Raw genomic sequence first — 21,776 nt, forward strand, 5'->3', positions numbered from 1 at the left:
ACACGCGCACAGTGTACGATCGGTAAATCTGTTCAAGGGAGGGTTAGTGGGTTATTGTACCACAAAAAAACAAAAACAAAAAGAAACCCGAAACAAATAAACTCAAAGTTCACTTTTTTTTTAATATTAATTGAATTTAATATGAATATAATTATTTTAATTACTGCAGCAAGTTAAACACTCATCAGCAGTTTGACCGCCAAGATTATTTGGGGTCATTAGCGGCCCCTGAAGGACACTAATGGGGCCAGGATTCCTGCCTCGCCCCTCAGAAAAAATTAATTAATTAATAAATCATAGATTAGGAAAAATACAAAAATAAATACATTAATTAATACTATGCAAGAGTTACATAGAAATTAATATGGAAAAAGAAACCAACAATAGAAAAAAGCAAGGTTGGACATACAAAGATACATTAAACTATAAATTAGAAAGAATAATATAGAAAACAAAAACCTCCAAAGAAGTTGAATGCATCTTTGCTTTTATTTTAAATAAATATAATAATTAATCTGTGGGCTCACTACTAGCAGGTGGTGCCACTGTGCTATGTGAGCTGGGTAGGGGTCATGTGCAGTGGCCCTGGTGGTCCGATTCCCGGCTACTGAAACTTGTTCCTGGGACCTAGTTGCCTCTCTGGTGGGGAAGGAGTAGATATACCTCTGGAATCGGTTTCCTGGCGAGCAGTTGTGTTCTAGTCTGGAGTTGCCCTCAGTGAGAGATGGCACGCAGGGGTAAGTATACCTGTAGAGGGTGTCTGGTTCAGTGGTCTTAGGATCTAATCTCTGCTTTTTTGCAGATGATGTGATTCTATCAGCTTCATGAAGTGGTGTCCCCCAGCTCGCACTAGGGAGGTTTGCAGCCGTGGAAACAAGAATTAGCGTTTTTCCAGAGTAGCTTTGCATGATTTACAGTTCATAATAATCCTTCATCTCATACCAGGATAGCCCTGCAGTTCAGCCTCAGTCTGACACATAAGACAAATGTTGGATGTATAAGAAAAACAAACAAACAAACAAAAAAACAAAAAAACAAAAAAAACACAGGGCAAGTTTACAGTTTACAAAGTTAATTTGAGGGAAAAAAGTTAATTTCAAATAGATAAACATGCCATCTCTAACAGTATTTTTATTTATGAGCTAAAATAAGAAAGGCACAATAGTAAATAACCACGCTGCTGCCTCTGCTTCGGTTTCCATTTGATGTTTTTATTAATCAAAACGAGTGTTGACCACGTGTCCGCACACACATAAACACAGAGCAGGCTCCATCATCACAGTATTTCCATTGAAAGCTGGAGCTTCCTGTCAGCAGGTCCACTCAGCGTGGACGTGGGGACGGCGGCCGGGCCAACCGTTAGTACAAACACAGAACAAAATAAAAAGCAGAGTTACAGAGGCAGAGTCTCCCCCGCAGGTACAGTGTTCCGTCTACAGTCTGTTAGCGAGGCAGCTTCAACAATGCCATGAACAACGCCATCGTGCCTAAACAACAGCATCTTCACGGCCACTACAAGCAGCAGAGCCAGCAAATTCATCCTACGAGGAAGAGGAGAGGGTCACCTGACACAAACTTTCAACACCTGTCATAAACCACCAGGCAATCACAAGCAGCCTGTCCCGACTGAAAACAGATCTGGCTCAGGATTCACGCTGGAATCATTTTCCACCTGCTGATCGCTTCAGTTTCACCTCAGACGGAAAACAAAAACAAAAACAAAAAAAGGTTCTGCAGAATGATTAGCACATAAACAGGTGATCAGGGGTTTGAGAGCATCAATAAGTTTCACACAGATCATTTGAAATCATCGTTACCTGCCAGGCACTTTTATTTTGGCAGTGGAAATGAAAATATCAGAAGAGTGAAGGTTAAAGTCTGTAAAATTCAGATTTGACTGAATGAACGATAAGGATTTATAATCAGAATAGTCAAAAATTACAGCAAATGATTTGATTTGAAGCATCATTAGTGAGAAAATAAAGCAAACTCGTTCTGTGATTCCCATTGATCGGCCCACCCAAACTCTGATAATCACACAAACCAAAGATGGGAGTTTCTCCTTCTTTATTTTGATTCTCCACCAACAGCTTTACCTCCGACACCTGCTTCATATAAGATGACTTCAGGCTCAAAAGAGAATCGGGTTAGAAAATAAAAATTAACTTTTACATTTATTGATTTTGCGGCACACCTGCAGTACTTTCTCAGCCCACCAGGGGGCTGCAGACGGGACACCGTAACAGCGCATTGCACGACCAGTCAGAGTTTATATGCTGATCTCTGGTTTTACCAGTTCAAGAACGATGGTTGTTTTTTGGTAATTTATCACAGACAGATGAAAAATAAGCCTCACTCTATGAATAAATAACTTTTTTGCGCTACATGGCAGGACTTAAAACTGTTGGTTGGACGGACACCAGGCATTTTCCCAGCCTGACGCTGAGATCACATGATCATCTTTCGGGGTATTGGTTCTGAATTTGGCACCACCTGTGGTCACACATGGCAAGTGCTTCAGCCCACAAGGTCCACTTACGCACACCACCTGAGCTTCGAGCCACGCCTACGTCAGCAGGTGAAGTCGCGCTCCACACCCTAAAAACGACCACTATGGAGGTCAGCCGTTATTGGTGGAGGTCAGGCGTAGGTGGTGGCGCTTTGCAGGCGGACAGCTGAAATGTTAAGCACCTCATTGTGGTAGTGTTTTTGTGTTGTTCAAACGTCCACAGAGCGCCACTGTTATAACAAAAAAAAAAAAGAAAACTTAATTTTAAAGATTTTTTGTGTGTATGAGCTGAACCTTCATTCACACAACTATCATACCCGAGATCAGCAGACTGTTACACGTACGTGACCTTTGACCTTCTTTTTAAATTAGACGAGCTAACATATGCTAACATTTACATAAGAAAAACAAAGACGAAAAATGGAAGAAAAAGTGTTACCAGTTTATTATTTCAGACGTTAGCATGACTGATAGCTAATCAATGAACTCCACAAGCTGTTAGCAGCTAGCTGCTGTAAGCATTGGTGTTATATCGCCACACAGCTCACTAGCGCCTAGCCAACACCAGGTTTAAGGAGGGTGAAGAAACGGCCTAGTAATTTCTGGATAACATCCCCAGCTCGACCGATTAGCCAGCAGGAAACTGTGGTTGTTAGTAGGATAACCACCAACAGGCTGATTTACTGTAATAAACAAGCTGTTAGCTTATGGGTTTGCTAACACAAGTGGGGTTGCTAAGTTTGTTGTAGCATTCATTAGCAGCCTGGTGGTGGATCAAATATAAAAAAAACAAAAACAAAAAAAAAACCAAACCCGTGCAATGAAGGCAAGCTGATCCCAAAGCTAATTAGCAGCATGTTGGTAAGCTAATTGGGCTTTTGCGATGCTAACTCACTGACTGTTGGTAACGGTTAGTCTAGCTAGCAGGTTACATTGTGTTAGCTAGATGATGACATATTGGATTAGCCAACTGTTTATAAGCTCTTTAAGGAATGAGGAAGACTTCTGGTTGGTCAAAAGATTTTAAAGTCATCCTGACTGTTGGCGTCGTGTCAGCAGGTGTTTTCACCCAGACTGTGACAACGCAAGGCAGCAGGATCACGGCAGCTCAAACAGGATGATGGGCTAAGCCCCTCCAGGGACCGATTTAGGGTGTTCTCATTGGCTGTTTAACACTCTGGTTACCTGGAGACTGTTTGACCTGACTGATGTTTCGGCTGCTGGAAGGCTAAAGACTGCTGGAAGCTCAACACAGACTGCCTCAAGCGGGCTCGCTGAGGATGGCGGCGAACAGGATGTTGGTCCTGCAGGTTCGAGTGTTCAGGTGTTGTGAAGGAATGATGCAGCAAGTTTTAGTAAATCTCTTTCAAAAACAAAAATCCTTTGAATCTAACTCGGCGCTGTTCATACACATAATCATTATCATCATCATCATCATCATCAGGTGTCCATGTTGGAGGTCTTGATTAGTTTTCCGTTGCTGCTTCCACTGGTTCCATTCAGGCCTCATTGCCTCAGAGTGGACGAGAAGAAGAATGAGGAGGAGGAGGAGGAAGGGGAGAGGGAGGGGGGATGAAGGGGGTGAGCTGTTGAGGTCAGGGCTGCAGTCAGACTTCACTCCTTCCTGAGCTTCCTGCTCCTCGGAGATCTCCGCAGAACATCGTCCTCAAGCTTCTGCAGAGGAAACGAAGGCGAGACGACGAATCAGTTTAAGTCAGAGAGGAAGCTCGAAGTTACTCGCTCACATCAAATCATCTGAAACAGACTGCACAGCCTCAGACGGAAAATTCAATTCAGTCTTATTCATACAGCGCCAAATCACAACAACCATCACGTCAAGGCGTGTACTGTAAAAACCCTACAACAGGGGTGTCAAACATGAGGCCTGTGGGCCAGAGTCAGCCCAGCAAAGACTCGAGTCATACACACTGGACAGCTTTGGAAAAATGAGGAAGGTTTTGCAGCTTCGCCTACTGATAAAGACCTCCCCCCACTCCCCCCATGACGTTCATACTACAACCAAAGTAATTAAGTAATAGATGATCAATGAAATGACAGAAAAGCTGTGTTTACAATCTACTGTAGAGAATTCAGTTTTGTTTTGCAAAATCTACAGGTTAAAAAAAGAAAACAGTTGTTTTCTGTTAACGACTCCTTTTCTTTAATTTTAATTTTTTCTCTAAAATTTAAATGATTTATTTACTACAGCAGCACCTGTTAATCATGTAGAAAAACTAAAAAAAAGACTCATCAAATTGCTCCTCTCTTTCTAATATTCTGATACCTGAGCGATTAAATGTGTAGTTAAACTTCTTTGTGTTATTACAAAGGGAGGTTTCACCTGTCTGGACCACTTAGGGACAAAGTGGGGCTGTGTGATATGACCAAAATCTCATATCCCGATAGAAGACATTCATCGTCCCGACAACAATATATAATCACAAAATTTTTACATTTTCTGTAAATTCCGTGAATCTCGGGCAAATCGACTTGTGCGTGAAGGTATACAGGAGCCACACGCTGGGTTTACTGTCTTTGTTGCCAACGACAACATATAAAAACAGTTGCTTGTCCATCCATAGTGTGGTTATTTTAAATATAAGAGAAAAAGAGAACTTTATGAAATTAATATAGCCACTACAGTGACCATGAAAACCATGAAAAAAATATTGCAGTAAACAGTTCATTTTGCGACACCATGAAACAAACGATAGTGTAATATGGAACGATAGATGTTTTCATATCGTCCGATATATATCGTTATATCGAACAGCCCTAGGTCAAAGTGGGCTGTATGGGGTCTACAATGTAAAACGAGTCTGACATCCTTGCCCTACAACTATGCAGAGCAAAGCCAAAAATCAGAGGACCCCATTTGAGCAAGCACTTGGTGGCAGTAGGAAGAAAAAAAACTCCCTTTTAATAGGAAGACACCTCAGGCAGAACCAGACTCTGTGAGGGGCAGCCATCTGCTGAGACTGGTCGGGGGTTTAAACTCTCCTGGAAAGCAGCGAGTGTTACACCTGCAGCACATTGACAGCACGCTGCAGACTGAGCTCATCCCACATTTTTACTGAATTGAGGCTTTTTCAAGTTTTCTACATTTTATGTTTCAGACTCCATCAAAACAAATCTGAGAAAATAAAATGAAATCAAAGTTCATCTTTGCAACAAGTTTTAAAGACCGGTGTGAAGACATTTAGACAAACAAAAAACTTTTCTTTGTAAAATATAAATGACTAAAAATACAAAATAAACCTTTATTTATTTTTTAATTTTTACATCTTTTCAAAAGTTAAAGGAGCTGAAAAGTCACGATTGAATCTGCTGTGATGAAACTTTGCCTCACCTCATCAGCTGTGTTCTCCTTTTCTTCGTCCTCCTCTTCCTCTGCAGGTTCTTCATCTTCACTCTTGTCTGTGCCTGAAAGACAAAGATGAATCAAATTAACAAACAGCTGCAAACTCAAAAAAAACAAACAGATTCAGTTTGAAGATCTCAGTAACCTGGGCTGTTCTTCTCAGCCTTCGGAGCCTCCTCAGCTTCCTCCTCCTCTTCCTCCTCCTCCTTCACATCAGGCTGAGGTTCATCGGTCTTCTTGTACTCTGCCGGCGACGCCGAACTCTTCTTCTGCAGAAGGAAACAAGGCAGTTCAAAGTGCTGCTGTGGTGGATGCTCATACTAAACAAAGTATGAGCATTTAAAGTAATCCCCTGAGCTCAGTTTATCACAGTTTTTTTCTACTCTTGGATCTTTATGATGTCATACAGACAGGATATCCCAGATATGGTCACCTGAGAGGTTTGTGAGGAGCAGCCAATTAGAAGAAAGCTGGTTTAATGGGCAAGCGCTAAATCCAGGATCACATTACATGATCTGAGATTACAGCTTGTTGGTGTGTCTGATATCCTGATCAAATTAATAACACTGGTCAGTTTCAATTATGCTGCAATGTGTGTGCGTGTGTGTGGGGGGGGGTGAATAACAGCCTCTTCAGGAGCAATGAACAATCAGTAAGAGGGAGAATGAGGTTTGCAAAATTTACATTATTTGTGGTGGTTTGCTAGTGATCGTTTTAAAATAGTATTATCTAAACTCTTGGGTAACATGCTGATCCTGGACCAGCGTTACAATGACGCAGGAACAACAACACGATTATTTCAGGTTCCCTCAGCTGAGGATCTAAGACTGATATAAATACACAAAGGCACCGTCACATTTATGAATGAACGGTTTTACTTTTGCAGTCAAATCACACTGCAGTTCACACCCGCACCAGTAATTTACTGTTATTACCAAACTGTCTTCTCCATGAACAAGCCAGCATGCCACAGTGGAAACAGCTGAGACGTCCAGATACGTGACGTGTTCATAGGAAACAGACTTTATAGGCCAAAGTACTGGGCCACACCTCTTAACCTTTGAACTCAAGTGTTCTCAGTCTTAGTCCTGCAGCACCTAGCCAGGGAGTCCAAACCACCTCTAGCATTAACATCAGCACAGACAGCGTGTTGCCGGGAGCTTCGGTTTCCACGGCTGAGCAGCTGCTGCAGGTGTGACGTGAAGGTGGCCCGGGATTTTGGTCCATGTAGCGCGAGTTAAACAGCAGCACTGCCTTCTCAGATCCATCATTCACAAACACATCACTGCCTTTCACTCACGGTTTTCGCCTACGTTTGATAAAGAGCGCCCTTTCAGACGAGCATTTTCAGAATGTGTTGGCCAATAGGAGAACAGTTGTGCCAACAGCAGGTCTGCTGCAAAGGATTTCACCTGATTTTCCAATATTCAGAACACCAAACCACCAGTCATGAATTCTCAGTTATAATCGGTGTCACAATTACAACCAATGAGTGACAAGGTTTAATGAAACACACAAAGACTGCACTGCAGCACCACAGACGCACACAAGCAGCACAAACACAACAACATGACGTGAAGCTATGCTAGCAGCAGTATCAGTCACCGGGCCGGAGGAGGCGGTGGCAGCGCGGTTAGGGCGTCCAGCGTCATTAAACTCTTCCTGCAAGCTGTTGAGACTCAAGTGACCCTGAGCTGATCCTGACGACCTCTGTGGACATCAGTGCGATACAACTTAAACCATTAAAGGAAACCTCTGGAATAACAATGTGCAGTTTTGACAGCAGCCAGGAGAGGATGCCCTGAGGATCAGACTGCAGGATGGACAGAGGTTTGATTTTCTCATGTCCAATTAAAACCTTAAAATAATTATCAATAACAGTTAAAAATGCAGCTTGAATTATAACAACAGTTTATATTGATTCATTTCCACCAATCATATTAGTCCACCTGTGAGGAAATCCTCCATGACAGCATTACACTGAGGAAAGCAGGCGGCAGTGAGCTGCTCTCTTATTCCTGACAGGGTCACAGACTTCCATTGAGCCGGGCCTGAGAACGGCACCAGGAGTATGCACGCTTTTGCCCCACAAGGCTGGGTTTGCAGCATCGAACTGTGGCTCTTTGAACTGCTGGATTTTAACTTGTAAATATCAAGTTTCACATTTTCTCTACAGAAAGTCTGATGACAGTTGACATAAAACAGGAGCTTCTCAGCTGACCGAGGCATAAACATAATAAAGTCATGCATTGTTACTACCAGCACAATATAAATGAATGAGTAACACAGTAATGTCACACAGGACTCTGTGCTCTGAAGAAGCAACAGCTTCACTTTTAATTCTAACTTTATTTAAACCAAGACAGAAACTTGACTTTCAAATGAGGAAACAGTTTGATGCTGCAGAGGCACAGACCCTGTGTGTGTGTGTGTGTGTGGGTGGGTGTGTGTTACCTTTCCAGTGCAGCAGAAGACGAAGATAAGGATTAGCGGCAGAGCCACGGTGAGCACGTAGACAACCCAGAGCCACGGACGCTCCTCTGCAGCGTTTAGCATCTGAGCTGCCAGCCCAGGCTGCACGACCACGAGGGGGAAAAAACAAAACAAAAAACAACACACATGAGGAAACATCACGGGGCTCCCGCAGGTTAACCCAGACTTCAATAAATCCACTTCACTTTACACATTTTTTTAAATGATCAGTAACGATATCAGAGTTGAACACCAAAACTCTCCCAGTCATGCTAATAAGTATGAAACGCATGGTTATTAAAGGATATCCACTAGCTCAGAGACGTTTAGAGGGATCCTTTTATTTTTGATGATTTTGGCTAAGAGCTCATGAAACTCAGTAATCCGGTTTCTCAAATGATCAGAATATTTCCTAAAATGAATCAAATCTGAGCCATAATCATCAAATTAAAACAAAAACAGGCTTGATACATTTCACTTCATACTGAAGAATATATTCAAGTTAACCTTTCGGAATAAAATTATGGGAAAAGGATTTTGTCCTTAATATTCAATTGTTTTGTGAAACATTAGTAAGGAAACTTAATTTTCTTTCATTTCATTTCTGTTGTGCAAAAATAAAATGTTAACGTGTTTGATGCTCCACTGTGAAGCTGCGCTGAGGTGTGTGAGGTCAGCCTGAGCATTTGAAACATGAGGTGGTGACGGTGTCACTTCACTTTTTTAAAACTTTAATCATGGCACACACTTAATTAAAAAAAAGACAAAAAAACCCTCCCAAAACAAATACAAATCCGGTTTATCCCAGAAGACTGAATTTAATCTGATCTAATAACATGGACCCACCTCAGCGGCGCCCTCTGCTGCCTTCTTCAGCCCCCAGCTATCAGAGGCCCAGCGTTCAGCAGCGTTGCGGTCATTGGTGATGAAGAAGTTATCGAAGAAGATGTCAGAGGTCATGGACCAGAGCTCAAGCCCCAGGGCACTGAACGGTGACATCTTGTAGGGGTGAAGGTCCTCAAAGTACGCCGGGTTGGGGATCTTCCTCGGCTTCCAGACGCCCTGAAAACACGAAGCGTCGGAGATGAGGAGAGCCTCCAAAAGACTCCACCCCTTCCATCTAATGATCACCTCACACTGAAGTCAGACTCACCTGATAGTTGGGGTTATCAATCATGGGGGGCTTCCATTTGCCCTTGTAGTTGGGGTTGTCGATCATTGGCCGTTTCCAGGTGCCGCAGCCGGGGGCGGTCTCACAAGCGGGGTTAGGGATCTGAGGGGCCTCCCACTCTCCGTCCATGTCCTCATCCCTGACAGGCACGAAGAGTACTCGGTTATCTTCTTTATACTGGAATACAGGTTTTACTGGGACTATTTTCAGCAGTGGATTAATCCACGGGCTTTGTCAGGAAAGCGGTTCACAGTGAAAAGAAAATCTGCATTCCGTTTGCTTTAGACATTTCTTTCCTTCCACCTGCTCCGGGCCGACAGGCAGGTGTAACTCACCAGTCTTCAGGTTTGATGGCGTCAGGGTCTCCGATGTACTCGGGCTCATCGTCCAGCCAGCCATCAGGTTTCACCGCAGATTCATCTGGAATCTGAGCCGGAGCGTCTTCATCCCTGCAAACACACAACAACCCAAGTCTGCTGTCACAGAGCGGCAAACATGGAAGCACCAAACCTGCAGTTCCTCTAACATCCAGCAGAGGCTCCAGCAGTGAGTCGGTCACAATGACAGGTGGATTGTGACACAGGTGGTCGTAGCTGATAGCCGTCTCCTAGGGTTCCCCTTAGCTAATTGGAGTCTCTGAACTGGACCTGCGCACAGTTTTTGTGCCGTTGGAGCATTTTCAATGACATCATCTGACCAATAATATAGCTGCTGTGAGGTCACTGTACTTACAGGAAAACATGAAGTAAGCCTTTAATTTCTAAATAGACATGGATTATGTTTTTCATACATTCTGAATCTGTTATTGAAGTAAGAAGCAGCACCATCTCCAGATTTTAATTTATTTATTTTTTTTACACTTATGGAGGGTTTACTTTATTTCCCCCCCTTTTAAATAAATTGTAGGAATTTCTTTTCCCTTTTTAAACTTACTTAAAATTTTAAGATCTTCAATTCAGAAAAAGTAAACAATCTCAGAAATCGAGACTGACCCCGTGATGCTTTTACTGCAAACATGTTTACTTCAGTTCCAGTCGTGCAGCCGTGGCTCAGTTTGTTTTCTTGAGGTCAAACACTTGGATGAAAGTTTGAGCAAACTGAAAATGAAACCCTTGTACTGACCAATCCTCGGGTTTGACGGAGTCCGGGTCCTGGATCTTGGGCCTCTCATCCCAGTCCTCGGGTTTGTGGTCATCAGGGTCTTCGATCTCAGCGGGGGGGTTCACAGCGGGAGTCATGTCCGTCAGCAGGTTGCCGCTGTTCACGACCGTCTGATCCACCAACACCTCAAAGCTGTTGTCAGAGTTCACCACTTTTGGAGGCAACAGAGACGAGTTAGGCACTCAAAGAAAAAAAAATCAAAATCAAAACCTGCAGTTCCTCTAACGTCCAGCAGAGGCCCCAGCAGGGCATCAGTCCCCACAGACTCCCATGTTAACATTTACAGCAGAAATAAACACATTTGGAGCCTGTGCGTCTCACCCAGCGTGTACAGGTGAGTCTTCTTGTCGGTGAAGTACGTCCTCAGGTCGGCGTCGGGTTTCTTAGCGTGTTTCTCTTCGTACTCTCCGGTTTTGGGGTTTTTGTGCCTGAAGATGAAGTGCAGCTTGTAGTCTTCTCCACATTTGTCGGGTCCAAACATGATGGTGTATGGAGTTTTATCCACAAACTGGTCCTGCAGACACACACGGACATGTTACAGCGCTTACCTGCCTCGTAGCCTGCAGGTGTTTTTATCAGTGACTTATTTGAGTGATCAATAAGAACATTTCATAGATCTGCCTCTTTGGCTCATGAGAGGAAGATGAGTTAATGAGTTAGATCACGAGTCGAACAACATTTAAAACCTTTTTAAGTCACTGTCCTGCTTTTCCTTTTGAAGTGGCATCATTAATAAACTGAATTAACGTGTGTGGGAATCGCACTGACCAGGTCAAGGTCGGGCGTCTCAGTCAGTAACTTTACGTAGGCGCCGCCGCAGTCGATACCCGACTGGAAGTTCACCTCATACCTGAACACAGACAGATCACACTACTGATCAGTACCTTTCAGACTGAGAACACCTGGGTGTTCACACCCATCTACCAATCAGAGTTTCAAATGTGAATCAGACATTAAAGCTGTCCTTACTGGATGACAAGGGGCATGGTTTCAAAGGTGAAAGGTCGCAGCAGGTGGGCTGAGATGGCATGATGTTTGGCTCGAGACTTCAGGACCAGACCTTTGTCGCCGGGCAGCTTACTGTCCTTCATCTCCTCCACAGCCCATTTACCTGTTAACATCGTCATCATCATCAGACAAACACTAAAACAAGGCGGTAATCTTCGTTACAGTGGCCTTTTTAGGACATCCCAGGCTCAGCTGATGTAATATCTAATGTAAAAAACTGCTCCTGCACGTTATCATGTACATGATGAGGTTACAGATCTGCACTCACCGTCGTACTTCGCGATCTCTTCGTCTGCATCATCCTTCTTGGCGTTGGACAGAATCCACCTGAAACAGCACATAGAGGGTTACGACTCCGCTGCAGCTCTGAGGTTTACAGGTAGATGTACACGTGTGCACCGACTCCTCTGCAGCATTTTTCACAGATCAAACACAGAGGCTTTTCTTTGATGAAACTGATGATCAAATTAAACCATATGACTGTTTCACTAATCGATTGTCTTGATAACTGCTGGGAGAATAACTTCAGCTAATTGTTCCAAACTCTGGGCTGATCTGATAGGTTTAAATCTGCTAACGTTACAAACAAACCATCACTAGGTTACAGCAAGCTGGCTCTGCGCCAGTGAGGGGGTGTCCTTAAATCCTTAACTGACCAGTTGGCATGCATTAGTGGGATGCTAGCACGTGTAAAAAAGCTTTAAAGTAAGAAAAAGAAAACATGAAAGTGAAGGTTATGATTCATGCTCATGTGGTGCTCACCCATCCAGTGTCCCCTTATCAAAAGACTCTGCAATGAAGTGTTCCCCCTTTGGCTCAGGAGCTTTGTAGGTCACCTGAGTGAAGAAATGAAAGTAAGTTATAACATCGTCATGTGCAGGTTAACCAACACATTTGTTTGATTCGTCCTCCTCTTCCTATCTCGTTTGAGCTCAAAGCCTTTCAGATGTGTTCACGTTACCTCAGCTCTACTCTGAATAACCAGTCAGACTGGAAGTGAAGCAAACATGATCAAAACTGTGGAAATGATTCATGAGCAGGTTTCTGTCTAAAACCTGCCGACTCCAAGAAAATTTACCCGTTAAGTCATTAGACTGAATTATTCTGAGGTCCGACTCTTAGTCTGTGTCTATAGAGAGAATGCAGGTCAGTAGACCAGCAGGTCAGATCACTGCTCTCTCATCAGACCCACTTCCTGACCTGATTGGTTAATGGGTAACAGACACTTCTGGGTTAAACATTCAAAACCTCAGAATGAGCCAAAACAAACGCTGAGAGCAGAGCAGTTATAATCCTTACAGGTAAAAACTTCAATCGAGTTAACTTTATTCATACAACCAAAAACATAGACAAACAATTTTAACAGCTTTCAGAAAAACAAGAAACAAGTAACTTTTTTAAAAACCTTTTTAACATGTCGGTAAATAAAAAATTAGGACGTCACTGATGCATCATATGCAGCCTTTTATAAACCAGTCATCAGTGATGGTCAGGTTTACATCCAGGAGCTCAGTAGTGGTGTGCTGCTCTCTCGTGTGCCATTTTTATTTTTGTTAATGACGTTGTCTCAGACATTCTCTTGGCTGAAGTTTGATCCCTTTTCATCTGCCCATCAGGTATTCTCAACATTAACTTTAATTGAGAACAGTTTAACCCTCTTCCTTCATCCTCCCTGTGCTGTTTAGTTTTCTGTATTTGTTTACTTACAAAGTTATAGCACATTTGTACGTTTTAGTTTATTCCTTCAGTCAGCGTATGGGATATCACCTGTAAATGGAGAGTAGCTGATAACAAGCTGCCAACTCAGATAAATCTTGTAAGTCGTGTTTTTCATGGATGCTGGAGGTTAAACTTGATTGTAACAGCTGGGAGAACAGCAATGTTGATCATTTTACTGAAACTGAAAGAATCTGGACCATTTTGAAGGCTCAGTGGAGCCTCAGAATTTGACTTTAGGAACTGATGGACAATCTGGACCTGGAGATGGTTTCTGTCTGATTTAGTTTGGTGCCCCCTAGTGTGCAGACCCATGTAACTACAGCTTCTATTGAAAATAAACTTCACGACTTTATGAAACTAAAAAAAAAAAAAAAAAAAAGATTTTCTACCATCTGCAAATTTATCATTAACAGGAATTCATGAAAAACATCTTTTTTATTAATAATAAAATAAAAATAAATAAAGCTGTTTTACCTGTGGACTGGGAGGGGTTTTAGGAGCAGGTGGAGCTTCATCTTGCACATCGTCCTCCAGATCCTCCTCATCTCCAGCCAAGCTCAGGTCCATTTCATCCTCCACGTCGGCGTCATCGCCATCCAGACCGTCTTCGACCAGATCGTCACCCCGAGAGACAGGGGCCAAACTGAGGCAGAGGAGGCCCGCCGCCAGGAGAACAAACAACCCAACCCGCTGATTCATAGTCTGCACAGAGAGGAGCAGAAAACCCGTCACACCTGGATTTGAGTAGCAAGCAGGGCCGGGCCAAAAACCCGTGATTTTAGTTATACAGAGATTTCTCCCATTTTATTGTTTTTTTTAATAAATAACAACAAAAATCCACACAGTCGTGTTCCTCCATCATTAACAGACTGCCAACCTGCGTTTCATCTATCACCATGGTGACCAACCACGGAGCGCCCACAGGACGTGCTCCTCGGCTCCTTTTAACCCTAATGAGATTATACCCCGAGAGATTACAGCAGCACCCCGGTACAAGCATAAATGCACGCAGACACACACACCTATCACTACCTTAGTTGTTTTACGGGTTATTTAACATGAGATGCTGTGTCAGTCATGACTGATGACTGACTTCCTGTCGTCTTTCAGTGCAGCAATGCCGTGATTACACAACTAATGTTAAGCTGCTGCGTTCAGTGACCATCAGAAAAAACAGGCCCAAAAAGGTTCTGTGTTCCTGAACCACATTAAACAACAAATATCAGGACTTTACAACATCAGTCGGTAAAAATCTCTCAAAAAGATGTGTCACATCAGGGCTCAGCGACCCCAACTGCTACTTGGGTTTACAGTTGTTCTTACATTGATGCTTTTCATTGCCACTAATGACAGTAAAAGAATTTTAGCCTGACAAGAAAGTGATAAAGATAATCAGGGACATCGCCATGTACACTGGAAAAAAGTAAAACCAAAGCTCGGAGTATCCACTAAAATCACTGACGGCCGAGCTTGGTCTCCTAAAAGGAAAAGTAAACAAGCTCACTGAAATCAGTCAGCAGAAGCTGTAGCCTGCCTTCTTAAAGCTACGAATATATCACACTACATATACACTCTGTGATGAAGCACAGCACCACACTCATCTGTCACATACATACTCTGTAATTCAAATATTTGCAGAAGAAGAATGTGTGTGGACGCCCAAACAGAGAACCTAAATCTGGAGCAAACCAGGGAAAGACTGATCTGGAGTTGATTTTGCATCTGATAGATATTAACGGAAGTGGTGCAGTGCAGGTGCAGCTGCAGGTGCAGCTGCAGGCGGAGCAGTCTCAAACAGAGATAAGACTGGTGACGTATTTAAATGAGAAAAATTTTTTAGACTGGCTGACTAATGTAAAGACAAAGTTCTCCATCATTCATCATCCTCCATTAAATCTGAGGAGGAAAAGATTCATGATCCAGATCATCTGTACCACATGACAGGAAGTGCAAAACCTTCTGACCCCAAGTGTCTCTATTAATATTTATTCCAGCAGATTTGGCTCATCTGAGCTGGTCTTCCAACCATCATCCATCTATGCTGAGACATGAGCTGCTCTAAAAGGTAATCTAATTACCGATCAGTCCGATTGGTGCCAAGGAAAAAGAAAACAATCTGGTCACATGACGGGAAGTGCATTAAGATTAAGAAAGGCAAGAAAAGTGGATCCTGAAGTTAAGCACATCTCACTCAGCAGACTGCCAGCTAATCAGATTAGCCTTTCAGACAGATTAGCATATCTGCCAGCACTAGTCGTTAGCTTAGCATCAAAGGCGTTTTGTAGGGTCTGAAGGAGCCTGAACTTTAAAACATTTCTGTCCTTAATCCTAGTCAGGTTAGTTTTGTTTCTGTGCACAGGAGGGTCATCTGTCAGGCTATTGCTTAAATGTGTATATGTGGATATGCATACACCTTACTTTTCAAAATAAAAGGACAAAAATGTTACTTTAAGCCTTTCTTTAGGTTCCCTGCTGCACAAACAATGCTGAACTTCACTGATGAGCTCACAAACTCACACTGCAGTTTTCCAGCTGCCTGTGGGCAGTAATAAGTTCTTGGGTGGCCTCTGATTGTAAGCTGCTGTTTTATCAGCCATTCCTAATCAGCTGAGTGAAACCAGCTGAAGTGGCTGTTATCCACCCAGACTGAAGGCTCCAGAAGCCGTTAGTCACTTAATCTCCCCCCTTGTGGGACTAATAAAGGTATATCAATCAATCAATCAATCAATCTGATCTCACAGCTGAAGGACATCTGCTGCTCCTCACACCAACCAATTTCTCATAATTCATCAATAATGCCACGAACTACAGAAATGTGTCAAATCCAGTGGGGCGTCAAAACCTTGCATATTGTGAAACTCATCACTGCAGGAAGAGTTTTTCTGCCTACAGTGTGGTCATTGGTGGATGCTCATATTAAACAGTTTCAAACAAAGAAGTGAGTACATGTTCAAGTAATTACTCTAAAACACTCAGCTTTCTCTACTCTTGGGTTTTTGTGATGTCATTAGATGGCGACCTCTACATTCAGTCAGTTGCACTGCGGCCCGGTGTCACATAAATAAGGAACTGTGAATCATGCAAAGCTGCTCTAACAGGACTAACGGTGGAGCTCAGACTGCTGCAGGTGTTCAGGTTATGTACAGTTAAACAGCATGTGTCAGTTAAATCGTAACCAAACAGGATGGACTGGTTAGCATTTAGGCTGAACAATGAACCCGAAAAACTGAATAACTCAAGAACAGGCCCAACTCACTCAGTCTGTGGTCGTGCCAAAAAACAGTTTGAATTAACGTTATGATGCGTTTAGAAAACCAAAGAGCAGAAATAAGATTAAAATCCCAAATCCTGTCACTGCCGTGTCTGAATTCAAACGTGGTCAGGTTGTTTTGGCTCAGTTTGTTTCTAATTTATGATTTTTTTTTCCCTGCGACAGACTGGGCAGGGTGTACACCACTGGGATAGGCAGAAGCCCCACTACGAAGTGGATATGCAGAAGAGAATGGAATTATTTATGTTCTGTTAAGGATCAATGATACGGTTTTTATTTGTCAGGTAATTTTATCAATTAAAGAGTCACTGCGTGTAAGCCCTCATATTCCCACCAAAGATTGTCCCTGTAATCTAAGCGAGATGAAGAGATGATCGTATATTCCTTCAGTAAGCAAGCATGCATATGCTACTTTTAAATGTGGGAACAGAAACCATCTCGACTTATGTGCCTAACAGATCTCGGAGCAGTTCGCTTTGTTCTTGCTAACTTAAGAGAGACTCGCTACTCAGACACTTCTTGTACCCTTTCATTTTTTTACAGTCTTGTTTAAAAAAAAAAAAAAAAATCTACAGAGAGCATCCAGCTGTGATGTCTTTGCAGCTGTCCTTACAGTGATGTTGATCTACAGGAAGTAAAAGTCAAAGATTTCTGCAGATTAACATGTCTATATCGCCACCTGCAGACATCCTGGAGTAAACGCTACGAGCGGCGGCCCTTTGAGCCAGACTTTACAATGAAAAACAGCTACTAACTTAGGGAAACGCTGGGCTGTCTAGTATATTTAATATTAACATTTTAATCTTACTTTACATATACAGCTGAAAGAAGCAAATTATAGTTCGATAAAGATCAAATGTTTAGTTAATGAAGAAATGTCTTAAAACAATCCAGATGTTAATCCTGATCGATGTGATCTTGATCAATTCACGATCATGGAGCAATTCAACTTTAACATTAAGAATTTGAGCTTTTCAGCATCACCGTTTTGGTGTTTTGAACCCAGGTGAGATCTGAGAGGGGTGGATATGATGGAGTGATCTGTCAATGATGAAGGAGCACCGCCCATAGCGTCCCCAACTTCCCAGGGTTCTTTCTGACCATAAAAAAGGTACTTTTGGCTACTTGCTTACCCCACAGGTAACCGGAAATGAACTAGCAACCTTTCGTTTGCAAACGTGTAAATGACACCAAACATCATGCTTAACTCAGTATCGTGTTAAACCAGCCTAAGAGCATTCACTCCGTGCGCTCTGGTTTTACTTTAAAATCAGAGAAGTCGCCCCCTGCTGGTAATTCTAAGTCATGCTGGTAAAAAACTGTGCTTACAGCTTAGGATCAGCTCATTTCCATCCACTTTATCCCCGTTGTAGTCTGACAAGCTCGACCACAGTGGTCACTGAATCTGCAGTGTCTACCTGTAATGATGCTAACACACCTGTGACAGCGGACAGGTGATGGAGGTCAGTCATGAAAGCAGGTAGCTTATGATTGACTTTTTTTTGTTTGTTTGTTTGTTTTTATACACCCATTTCTTTCTGCCAGCCTTCTGCAGGCTTTGCTACCCGGATCTTAAAGCGCAGTCTTCTCTGGACAGTTTAACAGCTGATCCTAAACCCTTCAAAGAGCCCGAGAACACCGCCCACCTCCCTCCTCCAGATCCCTGCTTAGCCCAATGTTAGCATAGCACCTTACGAAACACCCGACTTTGAATGAAGCATTCGGACCAACTTTAGCTTCGCTGTGAGAAAAAATCCGACTGTACTCCACGTTAATCAAATCAGATCACCGGGACAAGTCTCGGGTTTAAGGTGCGTTTATTACCCGCTAACGGAGGCCACGGCAGCGGGCTAACGGCTAGCTGGGTTCACCTGCGGTTAATTAGCTATCAGCCCGGTGCTAACTGCCCGCCGGAGACACGGAGAGCAGATTTAACGGATAGAAACCGACAGCATGTAAATAACTACAGCCCGGGCGACGTGAACGGAACACCACCTGTCAGAAAACAGTTGTATTCGGCTGAGCTACCCTTTAAAAATTCTCATTTATCGGCGTTTTCACTCACCTCAAGCTCACCCGTGCACCGCCTGGGAACTACTGAGGAGGGTCACGTGGGGTCCTGGAGGGCACTAACCGCCTTCCCCCGTCGCCGATTGGTTCTCCAGCGCGTAACTTTGACGTTTCCTGTCAACTGTCAGGAGCTGATTGGTCAACAGAAACTGTCGCTCGACCCGCCCATATGGAGCTGCACCTCGTGGACAGCGATGATTGGATGAGCTGCCAGGGGAAGTGTGCCCTGATTGGCTGTAGTCATGCTTATGAAAAGGCTTAAGAATGCGGGATGAGATTGAAACTGATTTTTGCAGATCTTCATTCATAAAATGATTTAATTCGGTTCTAACCTACTAAAGTATTTGATTGGATAAAACTACTAAACTATTGGATAAAACTTTCTGAATTTCCAAAGCTATTTAATTCATAACTCAATTTAATTATGACTTTTTAAAATTTATGCTAACTGTAACCAAAGCATACAGTCTCTGGGGAGCACTTTTATTCAGTGCAGAAACAAAGGTCAAATTTATTGTAAAAAGTATTTATTACATGTATTTCTAATCTGACAGCATCTGAATTACACATTTGATACACAAATATGAGATAAAACAACTAAAAAACTTACTTCTACTTTAATAAGAAACAAAAATGAATTTTCAACTGTTTTTGTGCACACAGTAAACATGCACACCGGTCTGCACTAAAAAACTGTTTGGTAAAGTCTAGGGGGGAAAAGCATGTGTGTGTTGTTTACCTGGGAAATCGGGATTTAAATGTGTGTGTGGTTTCTGTGTGCAAAGGTTGGGGGTCCTTTGACCTGTGAAGTGGTGTCATTGTTAGTGTGATCATCACTGAAACAACAGCCAACAACTGAGCTGGCTCAGCTTCTTCTTTGATGCAAAGCGAGACCTCCAGGCCTGAAAAATTAGTCCAGCTCTGAAGATCCTCTAATGTCTACCTAAGGCTCCAGTAGTGAGTCAGCTAATTGGAGCCTCTGAACTGGACCCATGGACTGTGTTTGTACTGTTTGAGCCTTTTAGAACATTTTTAATGCAATTATCTAATATGGCTGCTGTGTGGTAAATTCAATAAACAGACCATCCAACAGGTCTAAGCTCCAGTTTTGCTGAGTGAAACTCTAAGATTTTAATTGGATGTTATTGTGCTCTAATTAGCAGTGACCAAAGAAACATAAAGAATCAGTCTTGTGTGATTTATAAAGCTTCTTTGGGCTGTTCCCTTATTCACCAGGGGTCGCCACAGCAAATGGATTGGCACGTTTGATTTTGTCATGTTTTTAGATCAGATGACCTTCCAGCTGTCCCCAGAGATTTGGGTACCCTCCTGGTCTTGAACACGGATCTTCTGTGGATTAGCTGAAGGTGTTAATCCCTACACTATGGAGCCACAGATAGTGATGCTTTATCATCGAAGAAAATGTTCTGATGCTTGACTCTGTGTCAGAGCAGAACTCTGAGAATCATGTGATCTTCCTGCATGTGACTGCCACACCACATGCTGCCGTTACCCTTTTAAACGGAAGCTCAGTTCTCTTCCAGAGCTAGTTGTTAAAGGTACCCATCCACCTGCTGAATTATTTGTGACTTTTAAAGTGATCGTAATTAAAAGAGTTAATTTTTTCAGTCTTCAGCACTTCTTGTCACCTGACTTTTTTCAGATTGAGGTGGACATAAACTCACTTTTAAATTCAAATCAATTCAGTTTGATTTAGATTAGGCTCATCAAAAACTCAAAACACATCATATTGTAAGGTAAAGACCTTACCTACAAGACTATAGAAAATGTTCTGTTCTCCACCTGAAATGAAGATCACAGAGTCTGTGTGATGAAGCAGCTTCTGCAAAAACCAATGAGTGATGCTGCCATTTCATCATTTTTGTGATGAAACAAAGTTTCCAGAAAACTACTCACCTCCTCCACATCATCCCCCTGACAACTCTGCAGCCAAATATGCACATACCTCAAGTCCTTACTGACATTTGGAACAACCAGTGCAATTCATTAATTTCATTCATAGAATCATTTATAATTTACTGCAGTATTAAAATTTTTAAAAGTGATGAAAAACCCTATTTTCACTCTATTTTGTGACAGAAGTGTAAAAGTAAATAAAGTAAGTAGAAAAAGATGCTTTTTTAACACTTAACCTCATAACAGCACTCCTGTGTCATATATATGTATGTTTTTTGTTCTGTTGTAGTACAAATACAACAGTGCAGTGCAGAAATTTTCTGTTGTTGGACAGTTTTGATGGAAACAGCTCTGCTGACCAAGTTACTCTTCATCCCATTTATCGATCAGTTCATTTATGAGCAGAACCACAGCATGATGATCCAGCTATCACCCTGACAGAAATTCACATTGATGATGATGACGAGGAGTTTGTGCTTCACATTCTGGTCTGTGAATCTATATTTCTTCACCTTTACAATAAATACTGGTGTACCACAAGGCTCAGTATAAGGACCTGTGTTTTTTACTGAATCTGCTCAGAATGCTGAGTTCCTTGGAAAATGTCAGTTTACACGCAGATGATGCACTGATTTATTTTCCTAATTGATCCTACAGTTTCCTTAGTTGACTCAGACTTGCAGGTATAAACATACAATGAATTTTCCATCATGAGAAGCCAGATGTCAGATACACTCCTGGAAAATGTCGGCTTTCATCTGAAAAGAGTAGCCAAGACCTTTTTAATATATTCTGTACATATTTTCACAAAATTTTCCTCCATACCTTCTGCTTTTTTCATGTCTCTATGTAAAAGTGAAGTTTAGTTTTCGTGACAGTGTGAAGTTAATTTTTTGAATGTGAATTCATCCCCATTCATAAAGCCTGTCAATTCACCTCATTACAGAAATGTTGTCAGTATGAATGCACCATTAGTCTGATCAGAAATCGACAAAAATGAGCAAACATTAATTATTTAGGAAGCTTTTTGCTCAGTTTTAACTGGGGCGGGGGGGATCTGGAAAAAGAAAGACTTTCCTGCATTAGAAGAGATGCTGAAATTAAAAGACACGAGGAA

At 42.4% G+C, this 21,776-nt stretch overlaps 1 protein-coding gene across 1 annotated transcript; it reads right to left on the reverse strand.

The window, feature by feature from the left end:
• Positions 1 to 1,190: 1,190 nt before the first annotated feature.
• On the reverse strand, positions 1,191 to 18,875 carry canx (calnexin). Its single transcript, XM_005453247.3, has 15 exons — positions 18,738 to 18,875; positions 13,876 to 14,103; positions 12,445 to 12,518; positions 11,951 to 12,009; positions 11,644 to 11,785; positions 11,443 to 11,524; positions 10,996 to 11,188; positions 10,636 to 10,825; positions 9,849 to 9,962; positions 9,496 to 9,652; positions 9,189 to 9,404; positions 8,325 to 8,444; positions 6,016 to 6,139; positions 5,859 to 5,932; positions 1,191 to 4,183 (listed from the first exon to the last, which is right to left on the reverse strand). The coding sequence occupies exons 2-15, from the start codon at positions 14,098 to 14,100 to the stop codon at positions 4,124 to 4,126; spliced, it is 1,830 nt and encodes a 609-aa protein (XP_005453304.1). The 5' UTR covers positions 14,101 to 14,103; positions 18,738 to 18,875; the 3' UTR covers positions 1,191 to 4,123.
• Between the last annotated feature and the right edge of the window lie 2,901 nt (positions 18,876 to 21,776).

This window comes from Oreochromis niloticus, linkage group LG2, assembly GCF_001858045.2.
Source record: "Oreochromis niloticus isolate F11D_XX linkage group LG2, O_niloticus_UMD_NMBU, whole genome shotgun sequence".
Taxonomy (NCBI): Eukaryota; Metazoa; Chordata; class Actinopteri; order Cichliformes; family Cichlidae; genus Oreochromis; species Oreochromis niloticus.